Source organism: Coloeus monedula (genome assembly GCF_965178545.1).
Source record: "Coloeus monedula genome assembly, chromosome: 19".
NCBI classification, from domain to species: Eukaryota; Metazoa; Chordata; class Aves; order Passeriformes; family Corvidae; genus Coloeus; species Coloeus monedula.
Genome location: NC_138799.1, coordinates 8,729,903 through 8,746,815, shown reverse-complemented (window position 1 = coordinate 8,746,815; position 16,913 = coordinate 8,729,903). Strand labels below are relative to the sequence as shown.

The window sequence follows — 16,913 nt, the reverse complement described above, 5'->3', positions numbered from 1 at the left end:
TGTCTTTTCCCATTTGCACCCTTGATTTTCCTGTCCCAGCTCCCCACACAATTTCTCTGTTATCCTCTCCTCTCCACCTTGGCCATTCACCCACATTCTTCGCGATCCCAGCTCTCCCAGGACGCGGCCATTCCCCCCATCCTCCCCATGCAGGAGCACCCCAGCCGCCGCCGCCGCCACCTGACGCCGCCCCCCCCCCCCCAAAGCCTCCCGGGCCGACCCGAGGCGGGGCGCGGGGGGCGGGCAGGGCCTCCCTGGGGCAGGAGGGAGGGAGGGACGGAGAGAGAGGAGTCGAGCTGAGCCCGCCGTAAGTCCATCGATCTGTGCGGCTCCGTCCCCGCTTTGTTGTGCTCGGGCCCGGGGGCGGGGAAGCGGAGGGAAGCGGAGGGAAGCGGGGAAGGCTCCGCTCCTCCTCCGCGGCCCCGGCCCCGCTCATGGCGACGCTGGGCACATCCGGGCCTCTCCTCCTTCTCCTCCGGCGGCCACCGCTGCCCTGAGTGCCCGGCCCGGCTCCATTCGCGCCTCCCCCGAGCCCTTGGCGGAGCAGCGGCGGGGGAGCCCCGGCCTGGGCCATGTCCAACCCGGGGGCACGGCGGAACGGGCCCGTCAAGCTGCGGCTGACAGGTGAGGCTGGGCCGGGGGCGCGGGGCCAGCCCGGGCGGGGGGCGGGAGCGGCTCCTCCGGGTGTAGTTGAGGTTGAACCTGGGGCCGGAGCGGCACCTTAGGCCTCGCAGGGAAGGGGAGGGCGAGGTTTCCCTCCCCTTGGTTCCCCTCGGTTCCAGGCTCGGCATGTCCGGGCTCCGCCGCCCGGCCGGCCCGGGCCCCGCAGCCGCCTGGGCGAACTTTAGCCACCGCACCCCAACTTTGCTGTTTATTTGCCCTTCATTTTCTCGGTGTAAACTCGAAAGAAGCTGTTCCATTTTTTGTTTTGATCTCTTTGTTTATTGTTGGTTTTTTTTTGTTGGGGTTTTAAAGCGATTTGTTCAACTAAGACTGTTGGCACTGGAGAGGCTCCCCAGGGCAGTGGTCACAGCCCCAAGGCTGCCAGAGCTCAGGGAGTCTTTGGACAACACTCTTAGGGACAGGGAGAGATTTCGGGGTGTCCTGTGCAGGGCCAGGAGCTGGACTCGATGATCCTGGTGGGTCCCTTACAACTCAGCATATTCGATGATTCTATGGTTGTTCACAGTTCTTGGGTGATGTGCCTTGTTCTGCCCTCCTCCAGAAGACCACTTGACCTCTGATATTTTAAAATACCATAAAAACGGTTCACCTGCATGCTGGGAAGGAAAACAGTCTGGTCTTAAATACTTTAAACGATGCTCTTTTCCTATAAAATCTCAGGTAAATAGGTTTACAGGAAAAAATATTGGAAGTTCTGCTAGAGCTTTCTTTAAAAAAATACAGGACACTTGGAACTAACTCTTTTCTTCAAAGTATTATGTCCTCCAGCACATAAATGATACTGTGTGTCCTGAAGCATCGGTACAGGAAGGTAAGCGATTAGAAAAGAATAGCTTTACACTGTAAATACTCATCTCTACATATAGTGTATCTAACCAGCTTGCAAAAGAAATGTTTTTAAAAATGTTAAATGAGTTGTTATATTTACTTTAGGTATACGAGAAATATCTCCAGTTTAATGGCTAATAAAGAGAGGTATTTTTATACTGATTTATCTAAGTATGTTATTTTTACAGGAAAAGTAAAATGTATCTGCTTATGTTTTACTTTGGAAATACTCTGACTAGATTTGTAATTTAGTTTTCATGGAGATTTGTGACTGTCTCTATATTACACTTGGAAATAAAACTCTTAAAATGAGCATAGCATGACTGTTGCATGGAACAGTGCCGCCTTGTTTTTACAGTGTTTTGTAGCTTTCTCCTCAGGTTATTGCTGTGTTCATGCAGTGCTTTAAACCTTTCTTTCCCTGAGCAATGAGTGCTCAGACTTGCTTATCTTTGAAACATTAAAAATGGTCTGTAGTCTTATTTAAAAGCACGGAAAATACTGTCTAGGGAGTTGACTTTCTCACCTCTGTGTTTTGTGTTCAGATTTGTTTCATATTTTATTTTTATTGAGGATTAAGGATGTAATGGAACTGTGCCTGTGACAATATTGGTGTGTCGAGGGGAGTGTGATTGTGACCAGAACCAGGCTGTTGTTTTACACACTGTGGTCAGCCAGGTACAACCCTAAGGAATGTTTTTGGGTATTTTGTCATCTTGTATTTTAGGGAGGGGAATGTACAGAGCATGGGATGAAGGCAAAATTGTCTTTTTTTAGGACTGTTCCAGGGTTAGCAGCTCTTGCAGTCACTGAGTAACAGTTCTGTTATTGGAAGCTTATAGGAAACATTGGCCTGTTTCTCCGCTTAAACAGCTTGAGGTATTTTCTGCTTTAGCTAGTTGTGAGTTGTTTCACATAATGTCATTTGTTGTAAGCAAGCTTTACATGTTTAAGGAAAACATTGAGTTTTATTAATTCAGCTGACATGTTGTCAGTTCTTGCCTAGGAATAGTTTTAAGTGTTCTGTGTGGTTTTGATTACCCTTTTTGATTGGAAAAGCAGTTTAAGGACTCTTGAGTTCTAAAACTGTTTGGAATTAGAAGAATCTGTATATGCAGTGTTTTTAAAAGTTTATTCTCAAATTGACAAATGTTATTTAATCTTAATTTTCTTTGGCTCTATGAAACTAGCAGTCTTCTGTTTTGGCTTGAATGTTTATAGGATTAATTGTGCAGTCATTGTTCAGTGCTTATCTTTTCTGTTCATTATCTCTAAATTAGATGGTATAGACTAAAAATGGATTTCAAGAACTGGATTCAATTAGCAGTTTTTCAGGACATAAACATTAAAGGTTTAGATGGAAAACATTGTTTTGACTGACTGGATAAATGACAGGGTAATGTTTGATGTGAGTCCAAGAACTGATCTGGAGCTAGTGCCCAACTACTCGGTCCATCTTGAGGAGCCAAATAAAATATTTAACCTAGGCCTCATTTTGCAAAAAAGGTTGACTCCTTGTTGGGACCTTAAGAAAGTTCTGAGAAATGTTTGGCATACCTTTACAGTAAGTGTTTAACAGTTTATTTAGGTCTAGGTTCCATAACAGAGACAAACCACAGCGGTGGCATACTTCTAGTAAGTTTTTATTTAGTTTACAGTGCATCTGTGTAATACATTTCTTATAAAAGGTTATTCTTTTGCTCCAAGGTATAGCTGTTTGTTGCAAGTATCACCTGACTCTTTCGTGATACATATGTTGATACAGTTCACATAATCTTGGGCTGGAAAATCTCTGGATAATTGTTAAAATTTGAGTATTATGGCTCCTGATGATACTTCTAGCAGGAGGTGTAAATCCTTGTTTCTGATTAAGGTATAGGCAGTGTAATTTAAATTAGCTAAAGTCTAGAATTGCACTAGTCTTCTGCAAAATTTATCTTAACAGCTTGTAATAACAATGTCCAAGGATGTGTAAGGAAAATTTCTTCAACTCTCACATATTTACCACCATTTGATCTAGTCCTATCCTGAGTACATCTGAGTTCTACAAAAGCTGCAAGTGCAGTCACCCCCTTCCATTCCTAGTGTGATTTTTCTCAGTGTTGTGTTGAATTTGTGGATTTGTAAATACACTACACTGTCAGACAGAATGTGCTATGAGTTCTTCCAGCCCTGTGTTGAATTGTGTTTATCTTTCCTTCTTCAGAAAACTGAGGAACGACCATTTTATGTCCTAATATGTGCATTGTCCAGTGTTACAATAGCTACATTGGATTGCTTGCACTTAGGAGATCAATGATAGCTCTCTGAAGCCCATAAGGCTGTTTTTATCAAGGAGATACTTTCTAAAATCAATTTGAAGTCTGCAAAACTCAGTGAGCATTAGAATATATTGAGTTCAGTGCAGAAGTTTCTTTAGTTCATGTGTTGCAGGTAATGTTTGTCCCAGAATTGTTAACAAGTAAAGATACTTCCATAGCCACAAAGCACAGTTACACTGGGCTGGAAAAAGTGATAATAAATATCCCACGGATAAAACTGGAATGAGCTGGAAGAGTTTTGCTGGTGCAGAATCAGATGTAGGCCTGAAGAATTGTTGGATTTGTTTTTCCTCCTTCTTACTGCTTCCAGCTTTCCTGCAGGGTTTGCTGATTAGGGATATAAAAGCACTGGGTGTTGTGTTGCGGAAAATGGATCAGCATCTCACGTGCTGTCCCCTCTTTCTGTTCTCTCTTGCTGCTTTACTGTCTATCCAGACCTCACAGTACAAATGTGGGACTGCACTGTAAATTTGCAGTATTGAAGAAAGAAAGTGCTACTGTTTTATCAGATCATAGAAACTCTGGTTGTGATGCTAATAATATTTCTTGAGAAACATACTTAATATTTAGAAAAAGCTAGAATATTCCTGAGCTTTGTAAAATAATGTGGAATCTTCAAACTTGTTTTTTGTAGTGGATAAATCTAAGTGTTAAATTAATATAGTTGAAGACAGTGGTTTACTTGAATCCTAAATTTTCCATCAGTGGTGGTGGAAGCAGGGCTGAAGTTTATGGATATCAGAGCCTCACTGTGGGAGTATCTGATTGATCAATTGATACAGTAGTTCCCCATATTTTTATGTAGCAAGGCAGTGGTTTTATAGTTGACTGAAACTGTAGTGCCATTTTAGGTCAGTCTAAAATCTGAGTGCTGTTTCTTTTTTCTCTTTGTAGTCCCTGGCTTCACTTTCTGGGCCCTCCCTTGTGTTGACGCCAGCAACTGTGTAGCTATGGGATGAGCTGAAAGCTAATCCTACCAGGAGAAAAATGGTTTTTTGTATTGAAGAAGAGGGATGCAGAGAAGAAGCTGAAAAGAGGGCAGGGGCAGGACTGCCTCTCTTACCAGCAGCCTGTACTTAGATAGGCTTTGGTCAACAATAAAATAATGGGGTTCCTTCATATAAGGTATATTTGACTTAAGTACCAGTTTTTGTAAGCCATGTGATTAAACTGGTGTAGTCATAACAAAGTCAGTAGATGTGTCTAATCAGATACACAGGGACTGATGGCTGCTTAGCCCTCAATATTTTCATCAAAGTATGAAGTGTGTGTGTAAATACATGCTTTCTTCTATACACGGTATATAGTTATAGATATTTATATACATATAAATCACCTGTGGATCATACAGATGCCAAAGAATTGTAATAAACAACTGGGCAGCTGTATGGAACAGTTTCAGCTGTTTGTTCCTGTGAGTTCAGCTTGTATGACCAAGTTTTATTCATCTGGGTATAAAATTAGGTATCTGTGTTCAAGGGTACATAATAAGGTATCATGGCAAGCCGAACAAAGATCAGAAAGGATTTGGGGGAGGAAATTGTAGTAGGAAAACCATTATACGGGGGCTTCAATTAAAAGGTTGAAATTCAGTTCAAAAAAACCTCACTATTCACCTTAGGCTGTACAATCAGGAGAGCAACACATAGAAGCTAGTAGAGGATTTACATGTGTAGGTAACATATGGGGCGTATGTGGGAGACATGGGAAATCTGCAGGCAGTCCTAGTGGTAATGTTTAAAAAAATTAAAGCTATTGCAGGAGAAAAAAAAAAAGAAATCCTGGGGGTGGAAAAATAGCGAGTAATGTTTAGAATTGTACTTTTCAGTTAAGTTTAAAGAGTTTACACTGTAACGTCTACTGTAACTGTCCTGTAACATCTGTCTGCGTAGCTGAACAAAGCTGAGAAACTCATCTAGTGGTGACAAATTAATTTTATTCTGTTTTCATTGTTAATCACACTGAAAAATCTGATCAGGCCTCAGATGAAAACATTTTGTCTTTGTGTCCATTAGGTGAATGGGTAGATCCCTGAAAGAAGACAGCTTTTAATGTTTCGTTCTGGTTTATCTCATGGCCTTTGAAGTGTTTCCTTGCTTTGCCATCTTACTTAGAATGACATCACACCACTGGGCCAGACCTTTCTTGCAGTGTTTAAAAGGGTGGATGATTTCTTTGGGTGTCTTCCCTGCTCTCCTCACAACAATGATGTGAGCTGGCTTCTTACTTGGCTCAGTGTCACGAGTACATTAGTGCACAGGCTATTATGTGCTTGCTTTGATATATAAAATGTAAATGCTCATCACATGTGCAGGGCTGAGATCATTCCAGTGACTCCTGAGAGGTGGGAAAGATTTACCTCAGTGATGTCAGACAGTGTGTGTAAAAGGAGCTGCTGTGTGTGTCTGCTGTTAGCAAAGCACATTCCTGCTTGGGGAAGAGGAACAGAATCTTGAGGGACATTTGTCAATAATATATTGAAGGAAGCAAATTGTTGACTTTTTCTTGCTACTTAATCTTTAAATGCTTCCAATGAAAGCATAGATAAGATTGCTCGTAACTTTAAAGAAATCTTCATCTGTTGATAACAAAGCTCAGGACAAAACTGGCTAAGCATTATCATCTGAGTTTAAGAGGGAGACTGATACAGGATGGAGAATAGACATGCTCAAGATCATAAAAAGGATAAACCAAGTAAAGCTGGGATTTAGATTCACTATCTTTTGACTTTCTGCCCATGAACATTGTTTCTTTTGAGTTTAAATCCACAGAGAAGATGGTTCTGTTTTGGGCCTTCTGAGACTATGCAATTGGGGTGATTTTGGTTCTCTCTTGTATGCTATATTTGTGTTGCACCATTCAGCTGTATTTTAGCATCCTGCAGACTCTTGGGAATTGCTTTTTTTCCACTTCAATATACTTTTTTTTTGCTATTCCTTAGGCAGATCAGACCTGGAGGGCTGATATCCCCAGAAGTGAGTAACACATATTGCTTTTGATGAGTGTTACTACATTTTCCAAATTCTGAAAGTGAAAGAAAAAGTAGCAGTATGTGAGTTTCTGTGGCTGTATCCTGTTGGTAATTTTGTGGAATGACTCTTGGGCAGTGCATATTTAACCCAACTTACAAGGCTTGTTTTCTTGGAGAAAGGGAGAGTCACTCCATGGCTGTGGAATTGTCAGTGGAACAGGTTCAATGCTTCCTTTCTGTGACCAATTCATTTGAGTTGTTTCAAACATGCAGAGAATGTACAGGCTACCTAATTTACAGGTCACAGTAAAACTGTGTACCCAGGTTGTGCCATTCATGCTTAAATCAGCGTGTGTGATGCCATCTTGCCAAAAACATCGGAGTGACAATGCCATAGTAAAGCATTCCAACCTGCAGCACTGATTTTTGGGATGGACGTGTCCCTCTGCTCCATCCTGTGCTGTCAGATGGGGTGGGCTGAGGAATATATCCAAGTTTAAATCCAATTCTTCTTCTCATCTCATCTTTTGTGGTGGGTTGTTGTGTAAATGAGTGGTTACTTCAGGCAGGTTCACAGAGCAGCAGGCTCTTGGTGGCATTTTCATTCTGCCTTGACCCAGATTTTAGGATTACTAATGGAGTAATAACTAATTATATCTGTCATGATGCTTCTTTTTAACATGCTTAACCATTTGATTTGGAGTTTATATATAGATGCATATATAAATTCAATTATAGATGCAGTTGTGCTTGTATTTAATTGGAGGTGGAATCTCTGTTGGTAATACTTAGAGGCATTTTCTGAACTTGGGTCAACTTGAAGATTTCTTCCTAAGACAGATAAAGACCAGGCTGTACACTTCTAAAATTACGTATGGTAAAGCTCCAGCTTTGTGCATATTGTAGAACATGAGGAAAGTAGATGGAGTGTACTTAGTAATTTGCTGTTTCATTTTAGTAAAAGGCAATCCAGTAAATGCAGGTATTTTTTGTACGAAAAATGTAAAACGTACTAAAATTTGATTACTGGTGAGGGAGGAAAGATGTATCTGGGTTAGAGTATTTATGGACATGGCTGGTTAAAAAAAAAAATCCTTAAGCATGCAAAGGAACTAAACATGTCTGAGTAGAATTCATAGAATTACATTCATGCTTAACTGCCTGGGATTAGAAATTCATGGTATTAATTGTACCAAGCATTTAGGTATCCTTATGACAAATAGTTCTTCAATTTGACTACTAACAGAAAATATTCACCTTTTTTTGAAATGATTTATTTATAATATGTATAAATGTTTCTTTTCAGAGAAGTTCTTCCCATTATTTTCCCTAGTGGATTTATTAAAATAGTTTATAGCCCTGTATAGAAGACCATATGCAGGAATAGATGAGTAACAGCTTTGTGCTTAGGTGTAGTAATATTAAGCTGTCCTCTTTATTGTTTAGCAGCAAAATAAGTACTTCGGTCTTAGTTTATAAAGGATGGCATCAAGTCTGATATAAGAAACTTTGTAGGATGGAGCTGGTGTAAGTGGTGTCATTCAGAGGCAAAAGGGGTCATTTGTAGAGGTGAAACAGGACAGAATGAGGCACAATTGTTCAACAGCTGGCACAGGGACATGAAGGGACTGTGAGTTTCTCAGGTTTTGTGTCACTTTATTGTGGAAGTAGAAAGCAAATATGGGTTCCTGTGCTTGGGCTAAAGTGTAAAGAAATGTACGTGTCATGTTGCTGAATACAGCACTGAGCCAGGCTGTAATGATTCAATGATTGTACTGTCAGTGTGGAAATCTGAAGTTACTGATTCTCTTCATTGTGATAATACAGATACATATATTTTAAAGGACACAAAATACCCGTTGCTGAATACTTCATTTAAATAGATGTGAAGGACCTCATCCTCACATCTTCTGGAGTGCACTTGCTCAGCAGTACCAAGTATGAAATTAAAAATTGGCTTCTTTAAGCCTGAGTGCACAGTGTAGGACACATAAATTGACCAGACTTTAAAGAAGGGCATAATGCGTGATAAAGCAGAAATTTTCTAGGGCTTTGATTTAGAGGGTTGTAGTAGAAAGTTCAAAAATGTTTTAAACTGTTCTTGCAGAAGGTTCTTGAAGCTTGTGAACAGCCCTAAAAACTTTTTGTGCCATCTTTCATAATTTCAAGTGGGTTTTGTATGTGGCATTTCTAAATGTCTAACTAGCAATTCCACATGCTTGGTGAAGCACAGGGTGTTGGTGAACAGAATCTTCAAATGTGTATGTATATGTATCACACACAGTTATAATAAACTCTTCGTCAAGGATGGATGTTGGAATGGGGAAAAACTGCTGTTGTCTTCTGTTCAAGCTTATTAATGCTGCTGCACAGGGGAAGTGCCCCTGGTTTCTTACAAAAGCAAATGCTGTCTGTAAATTCCAGGTGCCATGCAATAATTCCAGTTTGCAGTAAATAGTTGGGTATCAGCTTTTTGTGTAAAAGTTAAAGGGATTAAATCTTTGTGACTGTACCAATGTGAGGGGGGCAAGGTTTATCCTGAAGTTGTGCTGTTGTGTAACACTGTGGCCCTTTTGTGAACATCCTTCGTATTTGGGATTTCTTCTTAAGAACTGGGTCGAAAGATGATTTAAAATGTTGGCTTCTGCTTTCTTCTGGAGCAGGAAAAGAGAAGGCCTTTAAGGAAAAAATGACTTTGAGTAATTTTCAGTAGTACGTGCGTCGTGCCTGGCTTGTCATAAAATATTTGTGTAGTCTTCTCTCCCTTCCTCAAGCAGTTCCCACAGTTCACAGTGTTCTCTCAGTAGCTGTTATGAGGGGGGGTGGGGGGTAAAAGGAAGGTTAAAAGTTCTGTAGTCCCATCTATAAGGATAGACAGTAAAGTTCTTGGTTCCCCTCCCAAACAGCAAGTGGTTATTCTGCCTGGGGGAAGATCCAATATATTTATATTTGTCTGTGTCTCACTCGCTTCTGTGACCAGGGGATCATGAAGAAATTTCTGTCCATTTGTGAGATGTGAATGTGGCATTGTGAATACATGCCTCGGATTTCCTCATTACAATATTTATCATTTTTCCTGAAAGTTCCTTTCCTCTGGTGAATTGTTCATCCTGTAGTCAGTCAGTTATTTCCTGTGTATCAGCATAATGTAACTTCATCTACACTGGGCAGGACTTTGGACCCATTCAAAAGCTTTATATTTTTCATAAGTTTATTGAAATTTAGTAACCTCACTCTCTGCATTTCAACAGTTCTTTGCAGTGTGGTCCATGCCTGGAGATGCACTTGTTTTGCTCCCACCCCCATGTCACTGCAATGGAGTGGCAGTAAATGCACAGGAAAATTGTCCCTGGTCACCCTGACCCTTGGATTGTTCCTTTGTCCCTTCAGCACTGTGGGGAGTGGGAGCGCTGGGGCCTGCACTTGCTTCTGCTTTGTGTCATTTGAACATGGAATTGCTTTGTCTGTCTGAACATCTTGGCCTTTTACTTGCCATGAGTGGAATTTATAAGTATGGCTGAACTTGGAATACCAAGCTGGAGCTAATAATGCCAACTCCAGTTAGCACTTCCCATTATAAGACACTGCTCAGTGCTGTTAAGAGCCGGCTAACACGGACATTTTTCATGCTGAGGAGCTGAATCAGATCAAATTTATTTTGGGGAGATTCTGCTAAACTTCAACCACTTTTGAAAAGGATTAAAAATACATTGCACATCATCTAGAAATCCTTTGTTCTTGTGAATCCTTTATTCTGGGGCAGAGGCGCTGTCAAGGAGGGACATGGTAATAGGCAGGTGTGGCTGTATCAGCCAGGTAAGGGCTGGTGCAGGTTTAGTGAGAGGGCAGCCAGGAGCTGAGCTCTGCCTCTTAATGCTGAACTCGGCTTGCTCCTGGTGTGAAGAAGGCACTAACTGGAATGCAAAGGGTGCAAAAGCTGGATGAGGGTGGAGGAGAAGGGAGTGACCTGGAACAAGGAGCTGTCCAGGGCAAATGGTGGATGGTGGGGATTGATTTTGGCAGGATGAGGTACTGGGGATCTATTGGTGCCTGGGCTCTGGTGTGGCAGCACTGAACGTGACACAGGGTCACAGAGGCAGCCCAGAGCTCCTGTTCCAGACCTTTCAACACTTGGCTTTGTAACCAGGGAATGCTGTTGCTGCACATGCGATGTTCTTTTGGTGATCTGAGTGTTTTATTGGGAAGAAGGGGTCATCTACAGCAGAGGGGCTTTATAAGAACTCATGATGTGTAACATGCAAAGAATGTAAGTGGTTATAGTTGGAAAGAGGCCAGAAGTTTAAAAACAAACAGGAAAAAACACCCACCCCAAAATTTCTCCCATCTGTTCCTTTGCTCCACAGGTTCATCACTTTGATCCTATATAGAAGAAATAGGGAATTAAGGGCTGGCTTCTAAGTGGCCATGATTCAGAACATAATTCTAAAAAGGCTTGCAGATAAGATCAGGGTTACTCTTTATGCATAGAACAAAAGAAATTCTTCAGCTTTTAGGAAACCTGAGAAGTTTTTTGAAAAGACCCTTGATTCTAAGATGATCTTGGTCACTTCATTAATGCTAATATTATCTTGCTTTAAAAGGGTCAGAAAACTTGCTGATAATTATAATTGAATTATGTAGTTTTTAAGTTTCCGTGGCTAATTTACATGCTATATATTCACAAAGGTTTTGGAGTTCAGAGAAGTGTTATCTGCTGTTGATGAGTTCATTGCATGAAAGATTTAAGCTTTTTTAGTTAGAGTCAACGTTAATATGTTAAATATCAAGTGGAAGAGAAAGCTATGAGCTGTGGCAGCTATCATTTTTGCACTGTGATGGATCTTGCATTCTTTGTGAATATTTCTCTACAGAAGAGGGGGGTCCTCTGATTTTATAGTTTGTCCCCACTGGATTTGCACCAGAGCATCCTCCTGTGTCAGGGGGTTGATATAATACGCTATGCTCTGTTTACATTGAGTTGCCAGTGTTGTGAAACACTTTGATCTCCATTCTCTGTGTGTACGAAACACACACAAAGGAGCCTGCAAAAGAGTTTGACCAGTGAAAAAACAAACCAGAAATTACCTGTGCTGGGCAGGCGTATCTCCAGCAAGAGACAGGCAGATATGCAATTTGAAGTTTCTTGTAGAGGTCTGTGTAGACAGAGTGAGTTACGCGTGCATTTGGATGGATGGTTATTTTTTTTTTAGTAAACTAAAAATGAATGAACTGATAAAGTTTGAAACTGCAAGGTTTCATTTTAAGTAAATTTAATATTGTCTAACTATGAAGAAAAAGGAGGTTTTCAGACTGCTTTCATATTTTCAGAGTTATTTGTTGATGCATAACAGTGCTTCTCTTTTCACCCAATGTTTGGCACAAGGCTGAAACAAAGTCTGCTCCTATGGGACTTCTTTTCCAAAAAGCTGCTCATTTTCACACCTTTTTGAGCTTTGGGCAATTATAAAGTTACTAAACACATGATTTTGTTCAGCTGATCCCTTTTATCCTGTATTAAGGTCAGTGATAGCCTTGTCTGCTTCCCAGGAGGATGTTCAGGATCTGTTTGATTTTAGGTGTACACCACACGCATCACTTTCTGCTGAAGTAAGTATCTATTTATCAGCTTAATAGAAGAATAGCTAAGAGTTTGAGAGTTGAGTTGTGTCATTGTTGTTCTAAGACTATTAAATCCCTAAAAAATAAAGTACAATTTCCGTCAGATACGGTGTTAACTACATTTCATACAATTATCTGTTTCTAACAAGGTGTTTTGTTATTTGCGCACATATGCACATTTAGTTTGTTTTTATTCTAAGGGCATGCTTTCTTCATTGTGTTTGGCTAGGGGTTTTTTTAACATTTTAACTGAAGTATTTACAATATAGTTATTTTTGTTATAGTGAACCATTTTATTGTTTCAGAAGTGAATGAATCATATATTCTGGGTTATTTTTTCCTGGCAAATATTTTTCTCTAATGGTTCCTCAGGGCTAGATTAAGTTGTACAGATGAATAATACTTGAAATCTGATTCATCATTTCAGATGTTACAATGAAAAACCTTGTGAAACTATATATATATAGGTCTTTTTACTTGCAAGAACATCAACTTTACATGGGACTGGACTGGCTGTGTAGCTGTTGCAAGGCAATGAAGTAATACTGCTTATTGAGTCTGTTTGCTCTGACTTCACCTCCATTTCCTAAAATCCCAAGATTTTGTTCTCTTTCCTAGGTTTCTGTCCTCTGTCCCACCTGGAAGAACAGGTGCTGGCTCTGCAGCTGAGCTTCCAGACCTGTGTTCCCTTTGCAAGGGCAGGGTGTTTGCAGTGGAGTGTTGGATGGATATTGTCACGTGGGAAAGGGTCAGAGGGGATCCTCTGCTGCTCTACAGGGCAAATACAATGAAATTGAATTTTGGCAACAAATATGGCAGAAGGTAACCACAGGGTGCTGTGGAACCTGCTCACAGTAAATGGTCTTTGCATGTTGAATCACAATTTCTGTCTGGCTTTTCAAGTCAGTCCCAGGTGGAAGAGTCCAGGTGCATTTCCTTGACTGCTCAGCATGAGTTCAGCAGCCAGATCTGAATGATAGAGATTAGTAAGTGGCTCCACAGCTCCCTGAGAATGGAAGAGAGGAATGTCAATACTTCATATTTTTTGTTAGCTGAGTGTGCTTTCTCATATTTTTGTTGATGATACTGAGTTTTAAAATATTTAGAAGGGTAAGAGTATCAAAAGAGCCTCTAATATGTGGGCATGCGTTTCTGTGAACTGTGTGTGAAACCTGAAAAGAGCGAGTCTACTTTTTTTTACATCTGTATAACTAATTTGTGTAATCTGGAATGTAAAGGCTTACATTCTGGTAGATTTTGTTTAGGTGTAAAAGTATCGTACACAAATTGTTTTTTCATATATTTTCCAGATTCATTGTAGGGAGGTTTAAAAAAAACCCAAAAAACCCCAACAAAAACACTAAACCACAAAAAAACCCCAAAACAACAAAACCCACCCAGCCCTCCCCGTATTTTCTCTGTTGCCCCTTACCCTAAGCTTCTGTCCACACAAATACTTACAAATAGCAAGTAATGCACTTTCTTTTGCATGCACAAAGCCCTGGGGAAAATGAGGAAATATTTTAGTATGTGTGAGGTGTCTAATACTTTGCTTTGCTCTGATTTATCTTTCAAAGAGCTGTGGAGGCCTGTCTAAAAAGCTAAAATACACTCCCTGTGAGTTTATATTACCTTTGTTTAAAACAGTCAAACCTCTACTGCTGGAACTCGGGAATTCATGGACAGAATGACTAGAACAGTAAATATGACTTTAAAAATGTGTGGTTATTGGATAAACTGGTATTGGCCCAGCTGCTGAAGATAAATTGATTTTGCTGTTGCTTTAAATCTGTGATGTGTTGGTATTTTGGCAGAGTAAGAAAAACAAGGATATTAGAAAGTAATTTACTGCCCTGGGATTAGTAAGGAGTGTTATGTTTCTGTGACTGGGGCAGGATGGGCTGGTGGAGATGTGTCTGATAAACAGGACGAGGTCTAGTCTGACAGCTGGCAACAACAGCTTTTGCTCAAAGTCAGGTGTACTAAATTAGCAAATCTATTACAAGGCTACAGGAGAAATCTCACAGAAGACAAGCCTTGTAGGCAGAAGTGCAGCCAAATGGGAAATGATTCATCGTCTCTGAATGGGATGAGCACTGAGCAGAAGCAGTTTAAACCTCAGAGTGCTTTGGCTCATAAACCACCAAATATGCGATTAACACTATCTTCTCCTGAAGAGCAGTCTGTATCTAGGAGCAAAACCTGTGAGACTCATTTGTTTGTTCTAATCTCTCTTTTGTAAGTTTGAATGTGTTTAGGTATTTTTTTGATTTTTAGCTGAAGGACAAAATGTTTGTGTGCACCCTAAATAACGCTCCTGTCCTATGACCCTTCAGCAACAGCACCTTTCAGTGAGGACAGTTATGTTGCAGGAGTGCAGGCACAACTCCCTGCACTGACTTAGTGTAGTTCATTTGCTTATAATTAGTGAAAATACATGATTAGCTAGAAATGTTTAATGCAGGATGCCAGTTCCAAGGTGATCACTGTATTTTGATTTTTAGTATTTTTAAAACTTGCATCACTTTAACATTAACAGTGCCATTCATAGTCTACAATGCTGAAAGATGAATAGAAAATATATTTGTGAATTCTTTAATTTAGTTAATGCAGAAAGGAGGTACAGTTTACAAAGTTGGATGAAGCAATGTAAAGGGGAAAAAGCCTGTGCCCTCTCTGTCACCATAGAACTGGTCAGAATTTTAGCCTACCTCTGGTCGTATTGTAGTATAAATTGTCATATTGGCTCTAAGATACATAAATGATAGAGAAACTAAAGGAATTAGGTCATTGGAAGGTGTTTAGTTTTAAATAATTGAAATGTAAGAAGACAGTTGTGAGATAAAAAAATACTGTACTTGGAAAGTTAATATATTTGTTTAGCAAATGATTATATTTGGGTGCCCTGGATAGCACTCAATTAGCAGTTGAGATGTCCAAGGAGCAGTGTGTCTAGGAAATGCATGTAAAGATTCCTCTGGAAAACTGGGTCTGCTCTTTCCTTGCTTGTGCAGCTGTATAAGAAATGGTGGAAATCAGAAGTGATATTTAGTATAACACTCTGTGAGCAGAACTGCAAGAGGCTGAGGCTTCCTAGAGTGTATGGCTGCAGGGAAATGAGGGTTTTCCATTTCTGTGTCCCCTCAAAATCCCCATCATGTCTACTTGGAGTGTCTGAAATTCTTAACTGGTGTTTGAGGTCAGTGGAAATACTTGGATACTCCTTGCACTTGGAAGCCATTCTGCCTTTGTAGGAGCCCAGCAATGAAATGTTCTCAAACTTGTTGGGAATATTTTCCTGGATTTTTATCCATTTGCTGAACTGGTAGGAGTGTTGATGTACAGTGTTACACTTTTTGCATTCATGTAATCAATCACCTTACACTCCTCTTTTCAGTCTCAGCTCCTTCCCATTATCTTTCTTAATCTTCACTCTCTACTGCTTAATATCTTCTACTCTGTGTTCTTATTTCTCAAAAAAATTCGTGTATTTTCACTTCTCGAGCATTGCATCTTCCCAAAAGATATCTGAAGTTGTAGTTTAAATGGTATGGCAATGTTTTTTGGGCAAGATCCTTTATTTCCGTGTACTGGTGAGCTATTTCATCTGAATCTCTTGGTGTTCTGTTTCTTTAAATTCCCTTTTATATTATTTCTTACAGTACTATATAATTTTACTGATTTCACGAAATAATTTAAGCAACTTGTGTAAAACCAAAGTAAAACAAAACCAAGGTTTTACTGTAAGTTGCTGTACTTCAGTTGAAATAAATAAAATTGCACATTCAATTAGCTCATCTCTGTTCCACAGCAGCAGCTTCTTAAACTGTTTGGATTTGTTCTGTAGGACACATCTGTTTAAACAGAGAAACCAAATGGAATCTGTCCATATTAAAGGACTGCAATAATTTAATCAGTTTATAAATGGTATAGTCTAATGATGTAATAATCTCCTAGAGATGAGGCTTTGTGGATGTGTGGTGGGGGATAAGACTGGACTGAGGTACACTACTTTTAATGATGTTTGAATGGTGACACTGGTTTTCCATCTGTGCTGTCTTTAAGCAGCTGGAGTTTTCCTCACTTAGATGATGTTGCATTTCTGCAGGTACAGACAGAATTCCATCATCAGAGAAATAATCTTAGTGACCAGGTAAAGGTGTGTGTATAGTCCACACACCTTCCTGCTGACCCTGTTTTATTTTTGGCAGAAGCCAAACTGTCAGGTTCCAGAGAGAGAGGCAACTTCCAGAGTTGAAAGCATTCCACTAAAACCAATTTTCCAAAAAAATGTGAATGTAGGGATACTGTGTTTGAATATTTCAGCTGTACTAAATAAGAAAGAGGCAGGATCCACATGTTATCAAGGAGACAATGTCTGAGGTTGTGGATATTGATGATAATGCAGGATGAGGTAAGAGTACATCACTCACCTGTATTGCCCCATATAGTATCATTTCAGTACATCAGGTGTAGTAATAAAACAAAAC

The 16,913-nt window shown here is 40.2% G+C and overlaps 1 protein-coding gene across 2 annotated transcripts in view; it reads left to right on the top strand.

Moving 5' to 3' along the window:
- The first annotated feature begins 289 nt into the window (after window positions 1–289).
- The window catches only part of SMURF2 (SMAD specific E3 ubiquitin protein ligase 2), a 58,464-nt gene continuing 41,840 nt past the window's right edge, over window positions 290–16,913 (top strand). For both annotated transcript variants that reach the window (XR_014226980.1, XM_082294244.1), the window contains exon 1: window positions 290–624. Coding sequence is in view for 1 of the 2 variants with exons in the window: in XM_082294244.1 (XP_082150370.1) it covers window positions 573–624 (52 nt within the window). In the remaining variant the exon portion in view is untranslated. The remainder of the gene's footprint in view (window positions 625–16,913) is intronic.